The 25,216-nt window shown below is 43.5% G+C and overlaps 1 protein-coding gene across 1 annotated transcript; it reads right to left on the reverse strand.

Moving 5' to 3' along the window:
- Positions 1-573: 573 nt before the first annotated feature.
- LOC116702212 (E3 ubiquitin-protein ligase RNF38-like) lies at positions 574-24,944 on the reverse strand. The gene is given in 14 exon segments (XM_032536392.1): positions 574-1,022; positions 1,639-1,738; positions 1,872-1,993; positions 2,742-2,826; positions 2,919-3,022; positions 3,648-3,833; positions 4,286-4,456; positions 4,781-4,945; positions 5,103-5,481; positions 5,578-5,677; positions 5,680-5,779; positions 11,517-11,578; positions 23,120-23,792; positions 24,779-24,944. Coding segments are annotated over 13 exon segments (2,232 nt in total). The 5' UTR covers positions 23,715-23,792; positions 24,779-24,944; the 3' UTR covers positions 574-959.
- Between the last annotated feature and the right edge of the window lie 272 nt (positions 24,945-25,216).

Genomic DNA, 25,216 nt, shown 5'->3' on the forward strand with positions numbered 1-25,216 from the left:
AATGCTGATGGCCAGGCATGGAGAGAAAGTTGCAGAGCGCCTTAATGAGGTGTGGCTTAGAAAAGAAAGGAACATGACACAAAATTCAATGTTCTTAGACCTACGCTTCAATTTTTAACTTGGATTTTAGAACCAATCTTGGCTATAAAAAGGTCTGAAGTTACCCTCAGCTTCAAGTGAGTCTAAAACTATCTGAAGTGGAGTGAAAAGAAATGACATTAAAGAAGTCAATGTCTCTCACTCACACACACACACACACACACACACACACACACAAAATAAGGTTAATTTTTCACGGTTCCGACGTAGCTCTCTCTTTGACACAGTGTACAGTAACTTTGTTTCACCCCATCCAGACTGCTCTCATGCCGAGGAATGCAAGAATACACAAACAGAAATTAAAAATGGATTGATACTGGTCAATTGCAATTATAAGGACTAGTAGAAACCACAACCTATGTGAGCCAAGATGTCAATACTTAATTATAACCCCAATAATAACAATGAAATAGTCAAAATCTTTAGACAGCCAATTTCCCTAAATGTTTGTTGATACAAGTTTATCATTATGTCCGGGGCTCTTAAGGAGTTAAAAAAAAATACACAGATATAGTCTGTATGTCCATCTGCACTTGACCCAGTGTGAATGTGTTTCAAAGGCCATTCATAGTAATGCATGAGCAGAAGGCAGAGTAGTAGGGGCGCAATAGTCCGAAACAGAAGGCCGAGGAAGTCCAGCAATAAAGTGAGCATGAGTCAATAGAGAGTTGTTGATCCCAGGTGAGAATTACTGTTCAGTGTCCTGGGGTACTAAAGAGTGAAGAAATAAGGAGCACCGCACCCAGTTCTGTGGCCGAATGTCTGAGCAGAGGTGTATCATGGAAGGAGAGAAGTTCACTGATTGGTTGATGCTTCCAAAAGGGAGTCAGAGATCGTAGTTGTTGGGTGTTCATATGAGGTCACTCAGAATCGCGCTGGACCTCAGAAGCGTCGGCTCGACAGATGGGACAGGTCCGGTTAGCCTGGAAGGAAGGAAAAACAAGGAGATAAGGGTTAAATGGATAGAAAATATACCTTCTACAATCAATACATAATAGATACAAACACCACAGCTAAAAAAAAGTGTTTAAATTGTCTACTTATTGAAGATAAGATAAGACAGATAATAGAAACAAGCTCAGGGAGCTATTGTGCGAGACTAGCGGTCGCACGTTGCGGCTGGCTAGCACGTTAGCCGTTTGCTCACTATCTACAGTAGTTCTGGTCTATTTTGCAAAGATGCATGGACGAATTTTGCTGTGCCACTCTTTATTCTGACCAGGCTTTAAAGCTGTGATTGAACTTTTTTGGCAATGTTGAGCAAAAATCCTATAATAATCTTTCAAATGGTCTGCAGTTTCCCTTGGCTCTGTCTCCAGGCTTTAGACATGACCGGGAGACATTGGTCAAGCGCAGATCATTTCAAAGAGAGAGAGCATTCCACTTGGCTGTTTTGCACATGCATTGCCCGTGTGACAGAGATGGGAGAGGGAGAGCTCCCTGAACTGGTCTCACTCTACTTCAAATTATCCACCAGTGCTGATTCAAGGGCGCAATGGAAAAGAGTTTACACATTTACAGTTATTCGTCTTCACTCACCTTAAGCCACTTGTCTACACACTTGGCGTGGAACTCGTGATTACAGGGTAAGACCCTTAGGAGCTGGCGAGACTCAAAGTCACACATACATACCACACACCTGTAAGACAAAGCAAGGTTGGTACCATTTAAAACAGCACGCTGAATTAAAATCATACTACCTCGGACCTACAGCCAACCACAGAACACATTCCTCACAACACAGATGCTTTAAAAGGCAGACAGGTACTCACAGTGTTTGCTCAGATTGATGGTTGTTGGAGTTGAACCTGTATGAGGGAAGCTGTTCTATATCTGCCTTAGTTAGGCCGCGGGGCTTGGCCTCTCCGAGACGTTCTGCAAGGTTTAACAGGGCCTAAAGGAAAGGTTTAGAGGACAATGTTCACAATGAAAACAGGATTGTCTCCGGTTCAGGTCAAGTCTTTAACCCTCCTGCTGCCTTTGGGTCAAATTTGACCCCTTTCCAAAAAGTTTCTATATCAGAAAAATGGGTTTCTTTCAAACAAATTTTCCAAAAAAGTAACGTGGATGCTTCCAACAGCGCTCCTCACAAGTTAAATAAATAATCAGTTCACTACTTTCAATGAATTTGTGTGTTTTTTGTCAATTTTATAGCATTTGGAGAAAAGAAAAGAACTTATAATCAAGAAATATTATAAAACAGAAGTATATCAAAGAAAAGTAACAAAAATGTAGAAAAAAAAAAAGAAAAAGTGAGAAATGTAAAACAATAAATTAAAAAAACCTTCAAAAATTTTGGGACACAAAAAACACAAAAATTTCAAAAGGCTCAGAAAATGTGACAAAAACATCGGGGGAGAGACACAAACGGGTCGAACCATAACCTTGATAAAAAGGTTTTTTCCATTCACATTTTGACTCAAAAAAACAAAAATTTCGGGAAGACAACCCGAGGGTTAAAGAGTATGAGGAACAAATGGTTTACTTAATGAAGTGAAACTGAGAGGGAGTGAGTGAATATCAGTGTGATGTACATATTAGGGCTGACAGAAGAAGTTCCCTAAAAAACCTAAATGAAATCCTATACTGTATCATGTGTTAACATTACTATTGAGTGAATGTTAAGCAGTAGTTCGTCCTACCTCATAGTTCTCCACCTCTCCATCTTCCACATCCAGCTCTAGATTAATAGTGGGGGCCACATTCGGGGGAACGGGAAGCATCGAGCTGTATGTGGTTGAAGACACAATTTAGTATACTGCATACGTCACTGAGGCATACTCGAATCATAAACTCGGAAGGAAGTGAAAAATACTTACAGGAAGTAAGGCAGGAAGCTGGGGTGGTAGGGCGATGGGGGCACAGCCTGCGGAGAGCGGTAACGCCGGCTTGTGAATCGGCGAGGCATAAAGTGGGGATAGGGCTGTGAAGGATGGGACAGAGAAAGTAAATATATATTTATTCAACCGAGCGTGAAGGCTTTTTTTTCATGATCATATATTATAATCCAAATTAAAGCCCCACCGATTTATCGACAATTGACCTCACTATCAGTATTGGCATTTATAAAGGCCGATAAAAGAATATTTAAAAAATAAATAAAAATGGACGAAACACCCTTTAGCCATGCTCTGAGCATTGATGTGACATAGTTTGTCCACCAGAGGACGCTCTACAACGTCCCTGTTGGCAACACTATTGAGTTTTTGTTGTTAATGTGTTTTTGATCAAAGGACTTTAAGTTTCATATCATAAGTTTCTATTTCATATTCTCAGAACTTTAATATATTTAGATTTTCCTCTGTTCTGTCGTATTTACGTTTTTAAATATTTAAGTATTTTTAAACTGCATTATCATATTATTTTAGTGAGGACTCATAAATAACTACAAATAATATGTTAGGGACATTTTTTATTTTTATTTATATATGGTACATTGGCTGATATATATCACCAAATATCTGTATCAATATTGGCCTTAAAAATCCATCTGGCTCTAGTCACAAAGAAATGATGATGATGATGTCACGGGTAATGAATGTACTCACCACTGTAAAGAGCTCCTGCGACAGGGGGTCATGGTGCGAGAGGAACTGGAGGGGTGTGGAGGGCGGCAGGGCGGAGGGAGGCTGGTGGTGGTGGTGGTGGTGGTGGTGGTGGGCGTAGCTGAAGCCTCCACCAACTGAAAGCTGCTCTCCCAGAAGCTCAACTTCATTCTCAATCCTCTGTAAGGGCTGAGAAGAAACACACTACATCATCCATTACGGCAAATGGTTACCAGCTTCATGGTCGAACACTGATGTTGACAAGTAGGTTTGAAGGACATTTTAGCTTAATCAGGATGGCAGATCTCTCATTAGAATACTATTATTTACAGGTAGAAGACACCCCTCTGTTACATGACTAAAAAATAATTCAACTAGGGGTTATTTATTAGTTGGTACGGTTTTTTAAGTCTAAATAACACTACTACAACTTTAAAAATATGAATGGGTTGCTTTTTGCATGCCAAAGTCCTTGTGTTGCCATTATTATTAGCATAGATTGATGCAAGTTCATAAACAGTATCAGACAAAAGTTTGGACAAGCTTTCTCATTAAAGTGAATGGGAAAGTGTGTCCAAACCTTTGACTGGTACTGTAGACAAATATCAGATAAACTCTATAAACATAAAACATTAACATACCGATCGTGGCTGCTGCGTCTGAAAAGGCAGAAACTGTGTGGGTGCAGGGAGGTGGGGCGGGTGGTGAGAGAGGTGGGGGGGGTGGGGAAGCAGGAACTGAGGGTCACTGGACAGCAGCGAGGGAAAGGCATAGGGCACCGGCAAATGTTGCATCGAACATGCTTGTAGCATCTGGAGAAAGGGTGAATAGGAAGAGGAGAAACAGAAAAAGACAAGGGAAACGTTTTAAATGCGTGTTCTTCCCACGGTTGGAACTGTAATGTGACAAGTTGTGCCACACGATGGCAGCCAAGACCTGGAAGATTAACAAGACCCTTTAAACAGGCAAATGTTCAGCAGGTCTTTTCTTACTTTTTCTCCAGTCTCCTTTGAAGCACTTTCATTTTTAACTGGTTAAGCGGTAACAGAGACTGCACAGCACAACGTGTGCATTTGTCATTAACAAGCAAACCCACACACTCCCACAAATACGGCACACTGCTGTGTTCTTCTCACCGGGTGGTAGTGCTGTCCAGTGCTGAAGACCACACTGCAGGCGGGGACTTGTTGTTGTGAAGAACAGGTAGGGGGAAGGTGCTGGCCGCTACACAACGGCGCTGCCAGACTGTGGGGAGGGACTGGGGTCACTGTGTAGGAGACTGGTACACTGGCTTGCTGCAGCTGGGGAGAAAACACACCACAGACACAGAGACACACACAGAGACGCACACACAAAACATTGTGAAATGCTCTATGGCTAATCTTACAGCACATTCTACAGTGCTCACTGCTCACAGTGTGAACACACACACACACACACACACACACACGCACTAACTTGTTCATGTAAGTCCAGGACCATGGCCCCTTGCTGCTGCTGCTGCGTTGCATGATGCTGTTGCTGATGATGATGGTGAAGGTGGTGATGGTGAGCAGCCGGGTGCAGTAGTCGTGGCGACAAGGTGGGCGGGTGGAAAGCTCGGGGCTCCTCCAAGCCAGCCACCGCTCCTCCGGCTGTGGAAGGCTGACCGTAGGCGCTGGGTGTGTGGGGGGGGTACGTCTGGTGTGTTGCTGGATGGGTGTTGTGGTGGTAGTTTTCATCCTGGTGCTCGGATGGGGACAGGCGAGGTGCGGGGGCTTGGGTGGAGGGGTGTTGATGGTGAGGCAAGTGACGAGTGGGTCTCGAGAGACGGCCCCGCTGACGCCTTGCTGGAGGGCTAGAGGTGGGAAGAGAGGGACAGTTTTAAATTTGGGAAGCTCAGTTAACGTGCAATGGAGTTAAGTTGCAGACATCAACAAAAAAATCAACTTGCCTGCGCCTGTGACGAGCAGGAGTAAGGCATCTCTCCTGGTGGTAGTGCGTGTGGGGGTGAGGTTGTCTCCGACTTGGGGGTCCTGACTCCCAGGGGCGGATGGGGGAGATGGGGTGGATGGTGGGGGTACGGATGAGGTTAGCTGTTCCAAGACCGACTGACTGGACAGCCTCTGGCGCTTTGGACTGGGGCTTTCCTCACTCTGCAGAGGGAGGGGTGGAAAGTAGAGGAAAAAGATGAAAGAAAAAAAAAAAAAAGAGTGGGAGAGAGATGAGTGTTGTGGTTAGTGACCCATAGCATCAAATCAATTTCACCATGCTTAACAGTCCCTCTAGCCTACAATCCATACTACTGCATAGACATAAGTTCCTTTGTGCTCATGGCATTTCCTGTATGATCCAGTGTGTGTGTGTGTGTGTGTGTGGTGTGTGGTGTGTGTGTGTGTGTGTGTGTGGTGTGTGTGTGTGTGTGTTGTGTGTGTGTGTGTGTGTGTGTGTGTGTGTGTGTGTGTGTGTGTGTGCTTCTATTCATGTGTGTAGTGAATGAGTGAGAAAGAGAGCATATTACAACCAGTGTTCTGAGGCCCTGAGGGTACAGAGCCACTTCCTCTTGGAGTGAGGCTTTGCAAAAGCAAGACAAGCACTCACAGGCCCATGTGCGAGTTAAACGCACACGCCCTCAACTGGAGAGCTCGACAAATACTTCTCTTGGAGACAAAGGGAGTTCGTAATATGCACAAAAGCTGTGACATAGCTGAACGTGTAGTCATCCAGGTTTAGACTGACTAAGGAGTTATCATGTACCCTGTTTTAATCCAATCAACTCATCTGTGAGTCACTTCACTTACAGTCAAGCAGTGACTCTCACACTTGGCACTTGGTGAAGCAAGAACACACACACACACACACACACACACACACACACGCTCATGTGTCAGTTCTTAGTCACCATCCACTTGCACACAGACATTCCGCAATAGCGTCGCAATGAAGGTCTGTCCTTCAGCCGACTTTGTTTATCCACACAGAACCCAGTGAAGGCAGCATATTGCCGCCCCGGTGTGTGATTTCACATAGCATCCCAGAATTCCAGGAGCAAAAGAGGTGTGCTATGTGACACAACAGTGTTTGCATCTACTGTGTTTGACCCTTCCCGCACCGTTAATCACCCATTGTAAATCCGACCGGACCCACAAACCTCCAACTTCATGCAATGTACGAGCACAATTGTCAGTCAAGAGGTGGACGGAGATGCCCGTAGTGCCCGTTTAAGTGTTAGATAGAGGGAGAGAGCAAGAGGAAGAGAAGGTGGACTATTGCACATTTCTGTAACTGTAAGTAAGTGATAACTTTGGCTACTCAGAATGCTGCTTTGTCCCTTTTTGACCTGCCTCTGGGTCGACTCGTGTACTGTAGTCTAGGGCTGGGTACCAATTCCAATACTTTTTATTCAAATTGCCTCTAAAGTATTGAGTTTCAAAAAATGCCTTGTCATTTAATACCCAATTTCATTAACTAAGGAGTAAATCTCGTCAGCGTCAGTGAGCCAATAAGCATGCAGCATGCTTCTACCAAGATCTAACGTCTATGATTGGCTGTCCAAAGCTGCACGTCGTAGGGGCACGCAGGAAAAAGTCAGAGACAGGGCCCACGTAGTAGGAGCTGGAAAATAAATAAAAAGATGTGTGCGGTAATGTGTGATCTTGTAATTTAAGTGGATTTTATAAAATTGGTTTTGGAACCGGTATCAGTAATGTTATTGATACCCAGCCCTACTGTAGTCTGCATGTAGCTCGCCATGCCGGCTGTCCCTTTCACACAGACATCGGTTCAGCTCCGTGAAGGCTCTTCGACTACCTTCGCTGTCGCTTTAAAAAAGTCACAACTCGGTCGCCCCGTTCCGTCTTCGGAGCTTTCACACAGGCGGCTTAAAGGCGTATCAGTCCCGCCTTGAAAAGGCTGTGTGAAAGGGGCTATTCTGTCTCATGCAGACCCTAGCTTTGCTCTGAGATACCACCGTTTCTTAGAGAGAGAGAGAGGAGAGAGAGAGAGAGAGAGAGAGAGGAGAGGAGAGAGAGAGAGAGAGAGAGAGAGAGAGAGAGGAGAGAGAGAGAGAGAGAGAGAGAGAGAGAGAGAGAAGAGAGAGAGAGGAGATACACACACACACACACACACACAGTTACCATCTCAACACTCCCCCTCTATCTACTAATTTGATCCCTGCTTCCACATCCCCTCTTCGTGGGAGAGACACTGTGTTAAAGTGTGATAAAAATGACTCAGCGGCTGTGACTTTTAAACACACAGACACACATGCATACACAGCTCAGCAACCTTAAGAGCAGTGTGATAGCTAACAGGAAACAGCTGGAGAGCAGGCTGCAGAAACACACACACACACACACACACAGTTATGGAAACGCTCGCAGACATGCGCAAATTCACATTCACACATGGGCAGCTGCCACTGTTTGAGCTCTACAGCCTGTAAAGAACAATGCCTTCTGAAGCTCTTTGGAAGACAGACACTGCTGTTCCAATAAACCTGAACTAAATGTATTTTGACTGTAGGGCCAAAACTCACTGTACACTAATGGCTCTATCGTGCACTAATACAGCACTGGATGTGACCTGAGCTTGACCAGTTTATGGGAAAGAAACAATAACAATTACTTCATATCATCAGACTGCATGACAGGAGAGGGCTGGAAAGAAGGAAGGACAGTTGGAAGAAAAAAAGAAGTAAAGAAAGATTAAGTGTGTAAGACAGATGAAAAAGAGGGAAAGCTTGGTGTAGCCTCAGGGTGCACTAGGCCCTGTATGACGGAACACATTTAGTCGCAGCGAGGGACACACCATGGTTTTGAGTGTGTCTGTATTACAGTGGTGTATGTTCCCATGCCTGAGCATTTGTCTGACTGGTGCATCAGCAAGCCTGTCCCAACCCTGTCAACGCTGTATTATATCTGAAAGCATTCAGTGGTCTTTCCATAGTTCAAAATGCATGTTTCTTCTCTTCTTCTTTCTGGAGGTAATGACAATGTCTTTGACAGCCAGCTTTTGAGTTGTGCAGTGGAATGATTGAACATTTTTGGATCCAGAGTGAACTTGTGTAGTAAATAGGAAACTCTTGTCAAACAAGGGAACTTGAATCCCAAAGAGAAAATTGTAGACATTGCTATTTTCATAATCTTTATTAAAACGGACCCTCGTTAAAAACAGAAAAGAGAAAGCCAAGGCTAAGTGTAGCCTAACATTGTTTTAAAGCCAGGCACACACTACCTCTGCCCTGTTCTACACAGGCTGGAGGGAATCAGCAATTCCCCCCCCCAACACCCAAACCTCTCTGTTCCTCTCAACAACAACAACCCGACCCCCCACAACCTCTGTACCAGTCTAGCCCCAGCACCAACACCCTAGGGACATCCACTGTGCCCATTTTCATATAAACCAGCCTCCTCCATCCCGAGCCTGACATATTCCCTCCTCTCTCACACACACACCCCCCTCAACAACCTCCTCCCATCCCCACCCCCCCTTTCCTTCCATCAGATAAGCTGATCCCTCTTCCTCCCACCCATTTTTCCTCTGTATGTCCTGTTCGAGACCCTGGCCTAAAATATGAGGGGACAAGACAAGAAGTTCTTGGATAGAGAGAGAGAGAGAGAGAGAGAGAGAGAAGAGAGAGAGAGGAGAGAGAGAGAGAGAGAGAGAGAGAGAGAGAGAGAGAGAGAGAGAGAGAGACACAGTCTTAACACATGCAGACTATTGCCCATTAGTATGAAAGTTTGATGGGCCTGTCTACCCACGTTAGTGGGAGGGGAGCGGTGTCAGACAAAGAAGTGTGTGTCCTCAAGCAATATGCCTTAATGTTACCTTATGTGCTAATAGAGTGCTTGTTGTGAACACGTAGGCTACACATGTCTGGGCCAAACATGTTTCCACTAAAAGCTAGAAAAATCAAGAAAACATGCTGACGTTCAGAGACTCAACACACAAAAAACATTGTGAAATGCTCTACAGCTGATCTTACAGCACATTCTGCAGTGCTCACAGAGTGAAGAACGAACACACACACACACACACACACACACACACACACACACACACACACACACACACACACACACACACCACACACACACACACACACACACACACACACACACACACACACACACACACACACCACACACACACACACACAACACACACACACACACACACACACACACAACACACACACACACACACACACACACACACACACACACACACCCCACACACACACACACACACACACACACACACACACCACACACACACACACACACACACACCTCACTGTGTCCACATTCAGTGTGTGCACACACCAGGCTGGGCAGATATCCTGAAGCACGAGTACGGACACACCCTACAACGTGCTAGTTCACTATGTCCACATCGGTGATGTGCATCCACTCGCACATAAACGCAGTAACTGTGGCCAGCAGCTGTTGTGGCTTCGCTGTCAATGCTGGGAACCAAAATAAAGACCGGCCCACCGCGTGTATGCAAACACTCACCTAAGAAATAAGCATTAAGGTTCTCTTCTCCAGCATTCATGCCCTCGGAACTGCGCTTGAATGTGCACACTGAGCAAATATGGTCATTTGCTTTTACAGATTCATTAATATTTGCAGACATGCTTCCACTAACACACTTCTCCCTCCCCCACTTATTTTCTTTCCATCAACAACATTTCAAAGCCCGTTTTTTTTTTCCTCTGCCACTGTTCCTCCCATCCTCCTCTTTTCTCTCTCCCTCCCTCGCTCGCTTCCCCCCCACACTTCCCTCACTCCAACCAAGTCCCACAGCTGGAGGTGAAATCATTAGCAATACCCCCTTGCTGTTTTCGGCCTCCCCTCCCTCTCTTCCTCCCTTCCCTCCAAGCTTTCTGCAACACCTTCCTCAGCATCCTGCCCCCTCTTCTCCTTCAGTAATAGCTACTATGTTGAACATATACAATGCTAATTCAATTTTCAATTCAATTTTATTCATGTAGCGCTAAATCCCAACAACAGTTATCTCATTGAGCTTTCCATAAAGAGCAGGTCTAGACCGTACTCTGATGTTATTTACAGAAACCCAACAGTTCCCACCAAGAGCAAGCACTAGGACACAGAGGCAAGGAGACACTTCCTTTAAGAAGCAGAAACCTGGAGCAGAACCATGGCTCAGGGTGGGGGGGGGGCATCTGCCTTGACCGGTTGGGATGCATTTGCTCAATAATTTCAGTTTGTATTTTCTAATGAAACATAAGCACCCTCAATGGAAAAGGAAAATACATCAAATATCCCATGTAAAAAATAATTCAACATTTGTGTAACGTAAAGCAGAGTTCTCAACAATGCAGTGTGAGTTTCTCAGGAAGATACTACGGTTAAAAGCGTATACACAAGCAACATGAAAGCCCTTTATCTGTTAGGTGTATTTTAAAATAAAGGGAGGTGAAGACATTTTAAAGTAATTTGGTGCATTTCAATTCAACCTTATTAATGATTAATGTAAAGTTTTCTAAGAAAAGTAATTTGAAAAGGACAGGATTAGATCTGTTATGAACATGTACTTCCCAAGTACTTTTTATTGGTCAACATATTTTTCACACCAAGTCAAAAGTCATAAGTTACTAGAGTTCACTGCCACCGCAGTGCCAAAAACCAGACAGTATTCTGTGTGTGTGCGTTTCAATCCTGAGAGAAGATATCATCTACTACTGAATCATAGAGCAGCATGATCTTAATCAGTGGGCAACAGGAAACATCCATATATTTATTATCTTGCACAGTGCCAGTCAAAGGTTTGGGCAAACTTTCCCCATTCACTTGACTGAGAAAGTGTGTCCAAACTTTTCACTGGTACTGTATGTATTATGCAACACAAGTCTAGTGTGTGCCTTACCTTATCACTTTCCTCTCCATATGCATGATCGGGGTGGCAGTGGTAGGACCCGCCAGAGGCTCCTACACAGAGGAGGCAAAAGCACAATATAACACAAGGTTGAGACAAGTGAAACAACATATGCCTGAGATCGGTAGAGCCTGAGGCTTATGACCTACACTTCAATTCACTTTCACACAAAAATGTGTATACATGTAGAAGAGTTAGTTTTGGTATGTCAAATACATCAAAACAGCAATATAAAAAGGTTCAGTTAACCATTTTCCAGAAATTAAAAATATACACTAAGGCATTCAGTATATTTAAGGTCATGAACAAAACTGAAATTGCAGAAAATATGATTTCTCATACATTCACCACCACTGATGCAACCTTGCAGACAATTAGTCAACAATGTAATGACATGTATGATGGGTTTTTTAATAAAATTCCATTTGGACCACAACCAATGGGCAACCGGCATAAAAACACAGACTGCTCTCTACTTTTCCCATATTTACAGTGTAAGGCGCCAGTATGGATCCTTACCCTGAACAAAGTCTAGTCCTGCTCTGCATAAGTTTGAATGTATTTGACTAGCATGACCTCCAGTAATAATGTCTATTATTTTACAATATACGAAAACATGTAGGTAATACCTTTTGTTGAAACTGATAGCACAATTATCCCCGAGCATTGTGGGAGGACTCCTGTTAATCGACGGTACGTTTTATCCTTGTTGTTGTTATTGTTCTCGTGAAATTTGGATTTAATGCACAGCAACAAAAAACAAAGACAACATGTTTGTGAGAAGGGGTGCTGACCTGCTGGTGTACAGCACAAAGTGACTGGAACACACACACACACACACACACACACACACACACACACACACAAACAAATCCTGGATTAGAGAAGCTTTCTGATGATACCGTCGCTCGCATCACAGCTAAGACTTTTACTCTTTTTTTTTTGACTATCCTTTCATCTTTTTGTTGTCTTTTCTATTCATTCTGGCTTTTGTTTTTCCCTTTGTCATGGGCCCATCTTCAGCTGGGGACGTCCTCACCACAGATGGTGGCAGTGGTATACACACACACCAAGGGTAAGCACTCCCAAGGGCACTCCAGACAAGGCTACCTTTACGATCAAGATGAAGAGCTAAACTAGAAGGGAATAGATGCAAAAAAATGCCTTTTAAAAGAGCATTTTTCACCTATCGGCTGTTTGTTTGTGGGATTTTTTCCTGCTCACAGCCTTCCTCTTTGAAGAAAAGCTGTGATTGACAACAAAGAAGAAAGGGGGGAGAGAAAGAGAAAGAAGAGACAGAGTGAGGTTTTCTAACTAAATTCCTCAATCCCTATAAAAAAGCATTTCCTCTCCAATCCCCAAGGCAGGCTAAATAAATGGATTGAAAAGGTTGAGTAAAGCTTACAATAGTGTAGTGAAAACTGGCTAAAAGGCTAGTTTTCACTGAGAAGCTTCGGAACGGAGTGCTGGTGAAGCATTCAGGGAACTCACGGGCTGCATAGCGCTCTTCTGTACGACACTCCTTCACCGGTCACAATAGGCAAAAATCCAGCTCCTTCCCTGAATATGGACTCACTTGCACATTGTGGAAGTCCGGTAAATTGAGTCAGAGACGAGTCATTCAGTCCGAGTCACTCTGTATTGCACAACACAAAAGCTACAGAACAGGTTTAAATCGGTTCGATGACATCATGTCCACTGTTGGACAAACAGACTGCACACTTAGAGGGCCGATAAGAAAAGTTGAATAGTAGGATGAATTTAACTGTGTGTGGACACATCTTCTCATACATCTAGGAAATTGTAGTAAATGCTGTGGAAAACTTAAGCTCAAAAATATGTTAATACTTTAAAACCACACACACACAACACACACACACACACACACACACACCACACACACACACACACACACACAACACCACCACACACACACACACACACACACACACACACACACACACACACACAACACACACACACACACACACACACCACACACACACACAACACACACACACACACACGTTGATGTCAATGAAAAATCACAGACAAGAAGGAGGGTTGAGGAGAGAACTCTATAAAACACTGATAATTGTCAATTTAAAACAATGGGAAATCTGCCTTTTAGGTGAAGAAAAAGCATATCCAACATGGACTTGTATTACCTTAAACCATCGTCAAACATACTCAATATGGACAGGCTTAAATTTACACTTAGCTATGTGGCGATTGTACCACTACATTGGACCGTTTATACTTTGAGAAAGAGATTTTCATTTCCTGTGAAATTACGAGGATTGGCAAAGTGTAATTGTATCACTTACCTAAGAATGGTAAAGAAATACAAAAAGAGCTTTAAGCAAACTGCTTTGACCACAACAGATATATTTAATGTAAAGTTGTAATGAGTTGGTATTGGTCATTGTGGGGGGGGGTGACTGTGAGCAGACAATATGAAAACTTTTGACTTAAAGGAGGCTACTAAAAACAAAAGAGTACTACCCAGTAGTGAAGTGTCAAAGTTACGGGTGGTATGAAGGTGAATGCCAAAAAAGTAATAAGTAATCAAACCATAAATTGGCCAAAGTAAAAATGTGAATAATGAAACAAGTTCACAGGCCACACAAAACCATTCTTATATCCATGCCCCAATCACACATTCCTAATACATAAAATATTGCCATTGACTTCAGATGCTTGATTTGGAAAATAGAAAATATTGATATGGACATCCATGTAGGGCTGGGTATGGTTAAAAAATTGCCATCACTATACCGCAGCTTTGATACCGGTTCCTAAACAATACTTTTTTCTTTTTCAATACCAGCTTTATAAAACCAAAAGAAATGACAACATTACACATTATGGCATAACCTTTTCATGTCTTTTTCAGCTCCTACTAAGTGAGCTCCATCTCTGTGTGTTTCTCCTGTGTATCTCTACGACCTGTAACGTTAAACAGCCAATCACAGACATTATTAGATCTTGGTAGAAGAATGCTGCATACTTATTGGCTCACTGACGATGATGAGATTTAATGATTGAATGACGAGGCATTTTTTGATTCTCAATATTCGGCCCCCAGCCCCTACATCCACGATGCCCGGTCTGTACAACGCATGAAGCTGCTTGTTAAAGAAAAAGAGGATGTCTTGGAAAGAGGGTGAAAGACAAGGCCAGCACAAGAGTAATGGGAGGTGAGGATGAAAAGGGAGTGTGAAGGAGAGAAACGGCCGGGAAGTAACGTGGGGGACAAGAAGAAGGCAAAGTGGCAGCACAGAAGAAGAAGACAAGGATGGAAATGCACATGAGAGAGTGAGAGCACTGAGCAGGAAAAGGAGATGGGAAGAGATAGAGTGGAGGAAAAAGCATAAGGAAGATGACACAAGGGGGGGGGGCCTTCAGAGAGGAGAGAGAGAGCAGGGTGGGGGTTGTGGCTTCCCCTCTTGACTGCTATTGATTTTCTGTAAGCCTCAGAGTGCATCAGCTATTTCTATCCATTTCCTCCACCTCTCCCTCCCTTTCTCATCCCTCTCTCCCCCTCCCTCTCCGACTGCGCACAGCTCAGACACCCTCCTCACACATCCTCCTCCTCCTCACACTCTCCATCACTTCATCACCATGCCTCCCTGCCACCGATCTATTTCCCTATCTGCCGGCCTGTCTCTCTCTCCCCTATATTCCTGCTGCTTTATCTCACAGCATCCACGTTTCCTTGCTTTCCCTATCGCACCATCAGTGCCCATGATCTCCATCAACCTGTCCGTTGCGGTCTTTCTCTATTAAACTCCCCTTCTCGTGGAAAAACACAGGGGAAAGTGGGGGAATAGAAAGGGTGGCTGGATAGATAAGATGATAGATAAGTGACAGGCTTACCTAAATCGCCAGCTCAACGGTATCAAATGGGAAAGGGACGGGAAAACATTGTCGAATGCTGCAAAACTTGTACACGTTTACATACGGAAAGTAAAGACAATTTTAGCCAGAAATATGTGTAACACACACACACACACACATCTCTCTTCACCCCGCCTCCTGAACACATGTCACCGCACACTTCACACCCAGGCGCAAAGCAGAGTGGAGTAACAAGCTGGCACACAGGCTTAAAATAGGTGGGCATGTAACGCCTGCCCAGCCATTACCTGCCTAACACTGCTTCACACAGGCCGGATGGAAAGCATGTGTGTGTGTGTATGTGCATGCAGAAATGGGACTGATTCTACCTCTCACCCACTTCATTACCCTCCTCCATCTATTTATTGTTCTCTCCTTCCTCATTATCTTCCTCTCTGTACGGTTGCTGCTGCGGTCCTTAAGGTTGCTCCTCCATCCCGCACTTGTTCTCACGTCTGAAAACCGCTTAATACATCAGAGAGAACACGCGCAGGGGTTTGCTCTCAACATACTTGATCTTCAAGTTACTATGCGTATACATAATTCAGGCCAAAATGAGAATGCACTGGAAACAGAGACGAAAAAAGTACATCAAATAAATGAGCCTTGACCAACCAGTTCCAGCTGGCTTGAGTCACACAGCACTACAAGTTAGCTGACATTAGCTAACTTTAGCGCTTGTTTTAGCAGAACACTATAACTTAAGTTAACTTTGACCAGCCCGATTCTATGTGTAAACATCAACAGCAGAGAGAGGTTTTGGTACTTCTACGCACTCCACACACACCTGAGCTTGGAAGAATGTATTAGGTGGTTAAGAGAAGCCTTCTACAAAGCCCAAAAGACATTTGTTTGGCTCAGAACCATGTTTTTGTTTTCTAAGTAAGACTTTCTACTCCAAAATATTAAGAGAGAGTGTTTTGCTTGGATGATTGACCTTTTACTGTGCAAACTGGTGCACGTGCAGAGTTTCACCACTAGACAATCGTTTTCACATGCATCTGCTGAAGGGGAACCTCAGATCTAGTTTTAAGACGCGTACGTCCGAGGAGGATGTAGTTTGAAAACCAATCCCGATCAACTGTGATAGGGAAAACCTAACACTCTACTGCGCTGAGAAAAGTCTTCTCAGTGAAGTGAAATGAGAGACATCTTGTGTCCCGCTGTCAAACTTTTGAAATGAAAAATATATGCATCGTATTCTCAGATTCAAAGCAAAAAAAATGACTAAAAACGAAGAGTCTTTGGCAACTCCTAAAATGAGCCCATTTAATCTCTGACTCAAAGTCATTGTGTTATATTTTTGGTCACAGAACTGAGAAGCTGTGCGAGACATATGCTAATCCTAACATGCTGGCTTACACTGTAGGGATACAAAACACTGATACATCAAACAATAAATCCTTCGAAATGTTTTAGCTTTAGAAGAAAGCTTTTTCTAAAATGCTCTCAGTGCTCAATAAACACTAGCTACTGGAGTATTGGTACTGGTTGATATTTCAGTGGAAAACTACTAAAAACATTAGTGTTTTGATCTCTTTCTTCATAGTGCAGTAAAAGAAAAAGGTGTCTATGGTGACGTTATTCCGTATGTATACATATGCAAATACACACAGTCAGAGGTACATGAACATACACATACTACTTCACACTCCTTACTCTCTCACTAGCTCCCTCTCCTCCTTATTCCCAATGACCAACAGAAGCCAGCTGAGAGGGAGCGTTCGAGAAGAGAAAGTCATGGACAGAATGGCAGAGACAGAGGACAGTCCTAATTCTCTTCTGCCATGATGAATCTTAACAATAGCACCCTAAACCGAGCCATCAAATCATTAAAACTACATCATGAGGAGCCGAATGGAAATAACTTGTAAGAAATGTACTTGTGCTGTGTCATTGGGGAAACCGATGCACAGCCCCCAGGATCAATGGCAGTACATTCAAATAATAATTCATTCTGAATTTGCGATCATTATTCCTTAGGTATTCTTCATTTTTAGAATAATACGTCACCAGAGATACTGCACTACATGGCTAACCGTTGTTAACTGAGCCTTCAGTTCTCAGTGCCTGAATCCATTAACTGCATTTATGGACTTGAGCCTAAATTAAACCGGAGATGTTACTAAGTAGACTGTCGAAGTTTGAAGCTACAACTCAGAGTTGTTTGAATGACAGACATCTTCAGATGAGATCTTCAAGAATGCAACAAGGACATGGAGCTATGGTGGCCTACAAAATGTAATTATTTTGATTAAAACACTTAAAAAAAACTGACAATGATCTAACTAAGATAGCCTAAGTTGTATATCACTTGAGGAATTAGGGTGATCAGAGGCTTTAGGTCACCTACATACGTTGACTATCTGAAAAGGTTTGTTTAAATCAGTGAATTTAAAAACAAAGAAATACTGATACTACAAGTAGTATGTTAGAAACTGTCCTTTTGCCAACATACAACAAAATAGGGCATGTTTTCTTGCAAATACAACTCTAAAAAACATCTACACAGATTGCAGTTGGATATTCAGTCCATGTGCATGTGCAGTGCCAGCTCACTTTGCATAGCCGTTACAACAGAGGCAGAAAGAGGACAACAAGAGGGGGAAATAGGGAAGGACGCAGACAGGGGTTGTGTTGAAACGACAAGGAACAAGTTTGAAGATAAGCGTTGAGACAAAGAATTGCTACAGAAGAAACTGGAGGGTAAATACAAGAGTGAGAGAGCAGTGGCTTGTGGGATGTGAATCATCTGACTTAAACTTGATAAAAAGAGGTTAATGAGAGTCCCACCTTAGTCAGTGAGAGGCTGTAAGAGAGAGCCGCCTGAAGACAACTCCTTCTGAACTACATCCAGTACACCACTGGTTCTCAAGCTTTTTTCAATAACGTTCCCCCTTTTCAAGCCAGTACCCCCTAACCAGCACAAATTATTTTTGGAAGAAAAGAAAAAAAGTCCATATAAAAGAGGAACACTACAGCGATGGATTTACTAAACAACAGCCTTGTAACTGGAAAACATGTAATTCTGATGAAAAAAGGCAAAGAAACTCAGAAAAGGACAGTAGAAAGAAGGAAGCAAGGCAAGAATAGGTCAGAAATAGCAATAAAGACTTCGAAAAAAACGTAAGGAAGGAAGGTGACAACAAAATGTCAGAAATGACAAAACTTCAAAAAAGAGCAGCAAAAAAAAAAAACTGTAAAAAAAATAGAAAACAAGTAAGGAAGAAAGGCATGAATAGGTCTAAACCTTAAAAAAGGAAGGTTTTTTTAAGTTTGTCAACTTCAAAAACAGCAACAAAAATGTTGGAAACAAAGACCGTGGAAGTGACTACAGCCTTGTAACTGAACAACATTTTGCAAAAAATGTCACGTGCCCCCCCCAAGTCCTCCAAAGTACCCCCAGGGGTACACGTACCCCCATTTGAGAAATACCGACGTAGACATTGGAACCATGGTTTTGCACCCATGTCATAACTAGGATTTGGCCGGTTCCAACTTACGAACGTTTTAAAAGTTACGATTCCAGTGAAATTGTTTCTTACTAGAATCGTTTGGAAGACTTGGTCTCAAATCTGATCATCTGTCGATTTCTGAAGCAGCCAGGGGCGTGTTGTGTTGCAGCCTTGGAGCACAGTTAGGGGCGCTCTAGTGTGGCTTTATTTTACATGGGAAAACAAACTGTAAATCACCATGGAATCAGCATAAAACTTTCCACGTGACCTGTTTCAACTCCACCCCTCAAAGAATCCGAATTGGAATCCGAATTGTTAGAATCAAAAAGAAGCCCAACCCTGGTCACAACCAAGCCACATCCGCAAACAGGAGTAGTAAACAACCTCCTCCTCCCTTCCTCCCCATTACCTCTCTCAACATTCATTCATGCATTTGTCACAAACACACACACATACTTTTACCTACACTCAAACACTGCCTCTAGTCTCAACTCCAACCACCTATATCCCACTCTCTGCCGTTCATTTTCATGGTTCTCTCTACATCCAGTCTCCCAACTCCTCTCAGATTGTATTGCACACTCGACTGCTGTCTGTGAAGCATGCTTCCTCTCTGTGCTTGGCCTACCAAAATACTCATGACGCCCTGTGTCTCCACCACAGGCTGCGCAAGTCCACCGAACTTCACATCCTCCTTTTGCCATTTCTACTTTGCGTCGGTGTTATCATCCCTCCCTCATCCTTTCTCTGCACCTGACCTTCCTAAAACAGACCCACCTGGGCCACAACACAAAAGGAAAGTAAATAAAAAAACACAAAGAAATAAGAGGGCATGTTTCCACTTCTGTTGCAGAGAGAAGGATGGGGGGGGATAGGAGTGGAGTGGAAGGGTAAAGGTAGAGTGTCTGTCCCTCTGCTGCTTTGGGCAATCCATTAAAACGATCCCTCCATTAGACAAATAAGGGAGGAGGCCAGAGAAAATGGGCCGCGGGGGTACAGAAGGGGTTGACTGATCCAAAGGGGAGGGAGGAATGAATGTGGCCAAGAGAGGACAGGCTGTGACAGAGGTCGGTCACAATCAGGATAGGATATCAACGGCTACAGAGGAGGTTTTATCCCCTTGGACCAGTCTGGCAGCAGTTTTCACGCGTTTGGTGGGAACTCAAGTACTTCTACATATTTGTGCTTCTCTTTTGCACCTTAACCTTCGTGTTGTCTACCCGTCAAAATTGAAAATCAACACTTTTCTCATCGACGGTTTTAACTTTTTCTTACTTTTTTGCCCCCTTTTTTTCAATGTTTGTCACTTTTGACATTTTCAACACTACGTAACAATAACTTGTTAACTTTAGTTTTACAGTTATTTTTTTAATTTATGGTCAAACCACATTTATCTGAAATTATACCCAATGTTTGAATTAGAAAAGCAGAAATTAGGAATTGTTAAGACTAAAATTAAAGGAATGGATGTTGATGGATAATCACAGACTGGAATATGTCAACTTTTACTCAATACTATTTCAAAACCACTTACATTGTGTGTGTTGTTTTCAAATGCTACAAAATGTAATAAATGAAAGTAGAGATTTGTACTTGCCAAAGAGCATATTGTGGACTCAATCATGTTATTTTTATATTATATTTTCAATCATGTTATTTTGGGTAGTTAAAAAGAACATTGATATAGGACAACATGAGGGTTAAGTCTAAATTTTGCAGACATAGGCTCTAAGGAGTCTTTTTTTTACCTCTTGCGACATGTTAATTCCCTTAAAATGGTAAGTGGAGTCATCTGAACAGCATATGAGATAGAATGTCAAAAAAGAAGAAGACAGAAAACAAAGTGCGCACTACAAACTATTAAACAAGCGTGAAAGAACAAGGGACAAAAGGGGCCAAAAGATTTAGAATAGATGACTAGGGAGAGAGGGGAGGGGTTGAGGACTACAGGATATCTTTAGCTTTCATGCCCAACGCAGGTGACTAGCACGGGAAGAATGGTATAAGTATCTCTCTCACTCTCTCTCAACAAGCAGGGCCCATTCTGGATATAGAGAAAGGGGCTAATAGAAAGGTGTGTAGTGCTGGGAAAGGTCCGGCTAGCCAGCTGCTTCTTTCTTCCTAGGCTTTCCTTGGCTAAGGTAATAATGTAAATAGCACTCAAATGCTGTCTGTTTTTCATTTCAAAATAAAGCAACTGCTTCACTTTTGATGCACACCACAGCTACTAAATGAAGCATACCCTTTTTTATGTTGTTGAACTTTTGCTACAGTTAGACTTTACTTACACAGAGAACAAATACAAATGTAGACACCTATAACGTTTCTGTATTACTGTATTCACTGTCCTTTTGTGGGCTTTTAGGTCTAATTGAAATTAATCTGGATAACGAGTGAGTGTCTATAGAATTTCGAGCCAGCGCCTCCCCCTCTAGATCGAAATCCATTTAGAGGGAAATACAATACCGTCATTCTATCCATTGATTTATGCTATCCTACATGTCATAGCCAAGCTACAATGACAGACTATGGGTCGTAGGTCATGGCAGACCGATAAACTCCGCTAATGACCGGTTCACCGTCTGTTGTGATGCTGTGGGACTTTGTACACCGATCTCTACTTTTATTCTTTTTTTTTTTTTCATCCCAGTTCTTCCTGTTCTCCGTTTCCAACGGAAACATACCTTCAAACCCAGCAAGCCCATGCAAAGCGAGACATGGAACACACACATTGGTAGACGACCAACAGGCTGGCAGCCCAGAAAGGGCCTGTGTTTGTTTATGCATGTTCTGCCGCTTTTTCTTCCTCTCATTCTCCCAGACAGGTAATTCCAGTCTGGAAGGGATGCTGTCTGTGTGGAATTTGGACTGGTAGAATATTGTTGTGTCCTTTTATATACAAATTAGATTAATGTCACTGTGTAGGTGAATTGTGTGTCCTGTTCATAAGCTACTGTGTTCTTAGTCTGTGCATGTTAAGTTGTGCCAACATGTATTGTAGATTTAGCATGAATAGCCTGCTAAAGGCAGAGCAAAACAATGCCGGAAATGTTTGATATGAGCAACTTATTTCATTTAGCCCTTACAATTTGGTGTTTACTTTGAAGAAATCTGTCTCATGATGTGTACATAAGAAAATGAAAAGCAGTTAACTCAATTCTTTTTAGCGTTTTAATTTTCCATTATGAATTAAATACTTAAAAAATATTGCGCAAAACATAGCAGGAGACAACTATCAACAAAGCATATCCCTAACCTGAGCAGCCTGCTAGTTGTGCTGAAAGAAAAGCTTTCCCATGGCCTTGCTGAATGGGAAACTCTAGCTGTGCTGTTTCTGTTTGTGGTTCAGTGCACTGAAGACGCTGTGTCTACACCCAGACCCAGTCCATGTTCCAGTCCATGTTCTACACCCAGAACCAGTCCATGTTCCAGTCCATGTTCTACACCCAGAACCAGTCCATGTTCCAGTCCATGTTCTACACCCAGAACCAGTCCTTGCACACTTGCTAAGATTTCCCTGGCACCAATATCAAGATAGTAGAGAACCCCCAATCTGAAACAGAATATGCCGATCCAGCTCTAAGGAGACTGTATGTCTGTTATTATAGAGGCCATTGTTGTCCTTTTTGATATAACATGACACATCCCATGTTGTAATTTAGCTGATTCAGATTATTTCTTGTTCACAACTTCACATTGAGAGGCCACAAAGCCCAGTCCCTTGGTTATCAGTCCATGTTGTACCTATGCCTAGTTTATTTAGTCAAAGATAAGCCTGCTCACGCTGTGGACTGGTTACCTAGCTACATCAATGTTTGAGTAGTTGACTAAAAGTAGTCATGCCACAGTGCCTTAAGAAACACATCCTGGGTAACTGCACAGCAGTTCAATAAGCTTGAGGCAACCCCAGACTGCTATTTTCCATGTACCTTCTTCTGTACGTGCTAACTGTGCACCACAGCCACACTGCAGCTGTGGCAAGCACATAAAACACCCCGTCCAATTAGAATAGAACAAATGTGTTCACACATGCACTTTTGTCAGGCCCCACACCCCTCCTCTCAATATGTCTCTAAATACCCCCCAAGGTATTAAACACCTACACTTCAATCACTTCAACTTGGTGCTTATGCAAAGACAAAAGTCTGATAAAAACGTGCGGTGCGATTCATCAAGCTATCATTGTGGCGGGTACACTACAATACACAGTCGGTGACAATGACATGTCGGGACATTTACCTGCTGTCGGGATGCGGTGCGCTCCGGGGAACGACGGAAGCCTCTGAATGCCGGGAGAGGCGTTACTTCCTGGGGATCGCGGCTGGTTCTCCGGGTGGTTGCTGTGAGCTCCAAGTGGTGCGCAACCGGCACCGTGTTGCTGCTGTGGCTGTAGTTGCTGCTGCTGCTGGTGGTGGTGGAGGTGGTGATGGTTAGATCCCATGACCCCGCTTGCGGTAATTACATTGCCATTCCCACCACCGTACTGTTGGTAATATCCAGACCGAGACCGCGATCGAGTCCTTGGGGGCTCCATCGCCATTTGGTGGGGGTGAAGTGGATGGAAGAGAAAAGAGGACGCGGCTGGGGACTGCGGCGGAGAACCGTTGGTGGATCCGGGCTGCACAAAGCCCCTAGCGCCGCTATGGCTGTAACTATAGCCCCCGAGTCCTCTGCCCCCCTCCGCGCCCCCGTACTCTGTTCGCTCCGCCGACTCCGCCGCCCCCGCCTCGTCGAATAAATCAGCCCCTTTAGGGACAGGCTCCGGGGTGGAGGGCAGCCGGGGGCAAACTCTAGGCTCCTGAGTCGTTGGCTGTCCAGCGGCTGCGATTGGCATTTCCTTTTGGGGGATTTCCTGTTTCTTTTTTTCTGCGTTTTTCCTCTCGTTTCCTCTCACCGAAGAGCTTTAAGGTCACTGTTTAGAAATACAAAGTTGGAGAGCGGCTAACAGTTAAACTGGGCTCTTTGTCACTATTCGACCGTAACTGCTTCTTTAGACGGGCATGTGTTTTTAACTTTGAGGTAACTACTTCCCCCAAGCCCCGTCTCTGCCTCGAGTCCAGGATCAGCGTTACGTTAAATCCCCCAACTGGTCCAACAACTAGCTAAACATCGTCGTCTAGTCGACATGTCGATACTCTCGCGTTTTTAACTGAAACGCAACTGTGACTGTGAGTCGGGTATACTGTAAAAATAACAAATATGGAGCTACTCTCAAAGAATAGCAACGATAAACCTCGTGGTTTACCAGCAAGGTTTAGTTTATAACAACATAGCAAAGAGTAACGTTCCGGCCATGGCTCGCTAGCTCACAGGAGGCTAATGCAGGGGGATGCTAACGTAAATGCGCATAGCGTACTGTGGTACACGCGCTATTCCGCTTATTCTATCTGTACAACAACCTTCTGAGCATACCCGGTCGCTTTCTCACAGCCGTATTAATCCACTCACTGAGTTTAAAGCAACTTTGTCCACTTTAAAAAACATTTAAACTTGTTTTGTAAGTCTGCGTATTGTCGTTCACTAGCTTGGCATGCCGAACCAACCCCTCCTCCTCCACCGACCAACACATAGAAAACCCCCGGAGCTAGCCACCTAGCTACGCCTCGAATCCCTTTAAAATGCTTGGTACACGTTAACAAAACTGTTTCTTTTTTTGAAAACATATTCGGTGTTATTTCCTTGAGTTAAGGTGACCCGCATGTTTCCCCACAAACAGGGGCGAACACAAACAGAAACGCGCACATAGAAAGATAAAAAAAGTGGTCAACCTAAAATTACAAAGAAAGAACCAGAGCTAAAATTAACACGAGCTTAAGAAATGACCCCGCCTCTAAGTCTACCACTGAAATCCGGTCTAATTTCCCTGCCCTGATTAGTTATTTTTTCACTACAACTTACCTTCAATGCGCTCTCATCGACTGTACTCCTGATTCGGATCTGTCTATAATATGGTGAGCACAGCGTGTGTGTGTGTGTGTGTGTATGTGTGTATATGTATGTGTGTGTGTGCGCCCAGTGTTCGCTTGGTGTCAGCGTGAAATGTGACAGACCGTCAACGCTCAAGTCGGATTTCACCAGGCATGCCCCATCGATACCAGAACACAGAAACCGTTTGCAGTTATTTTCAGCGCACGCCTCCCCCACACATTCGCCGAGAACAAATAAACACGAAACTATATTTAAAAGTGTTTAATGTGCTTTTTTTTTTTAGTTCGCTATGCTTTAGAACCACGACTTTACTGGCAATGTGAGTGAGTTGAGGATCGGTAATCGATTACGTCTCCTGGTAAATCAGAAGCTGCGGATAGCAGAGAGGCAGGATATACGGGGGCTTTA

The sequence above is a fragment of the Etheostoma spectabile genome, chromosome 2 (assembly GCF_008692095.1).
Source record: "Etheostoma spectabile isolate EspeVRDwgs_2016 chromosome 2, UIUC_Espe_1.0, whole genome shotgun sequence".
Classification (NCBI taxonomy): Eukaryota; Metazoa; Chordata; class Actinopteri; order Perciformes; family Percidae; genus Etheostoma; species Etheostoma spectabile.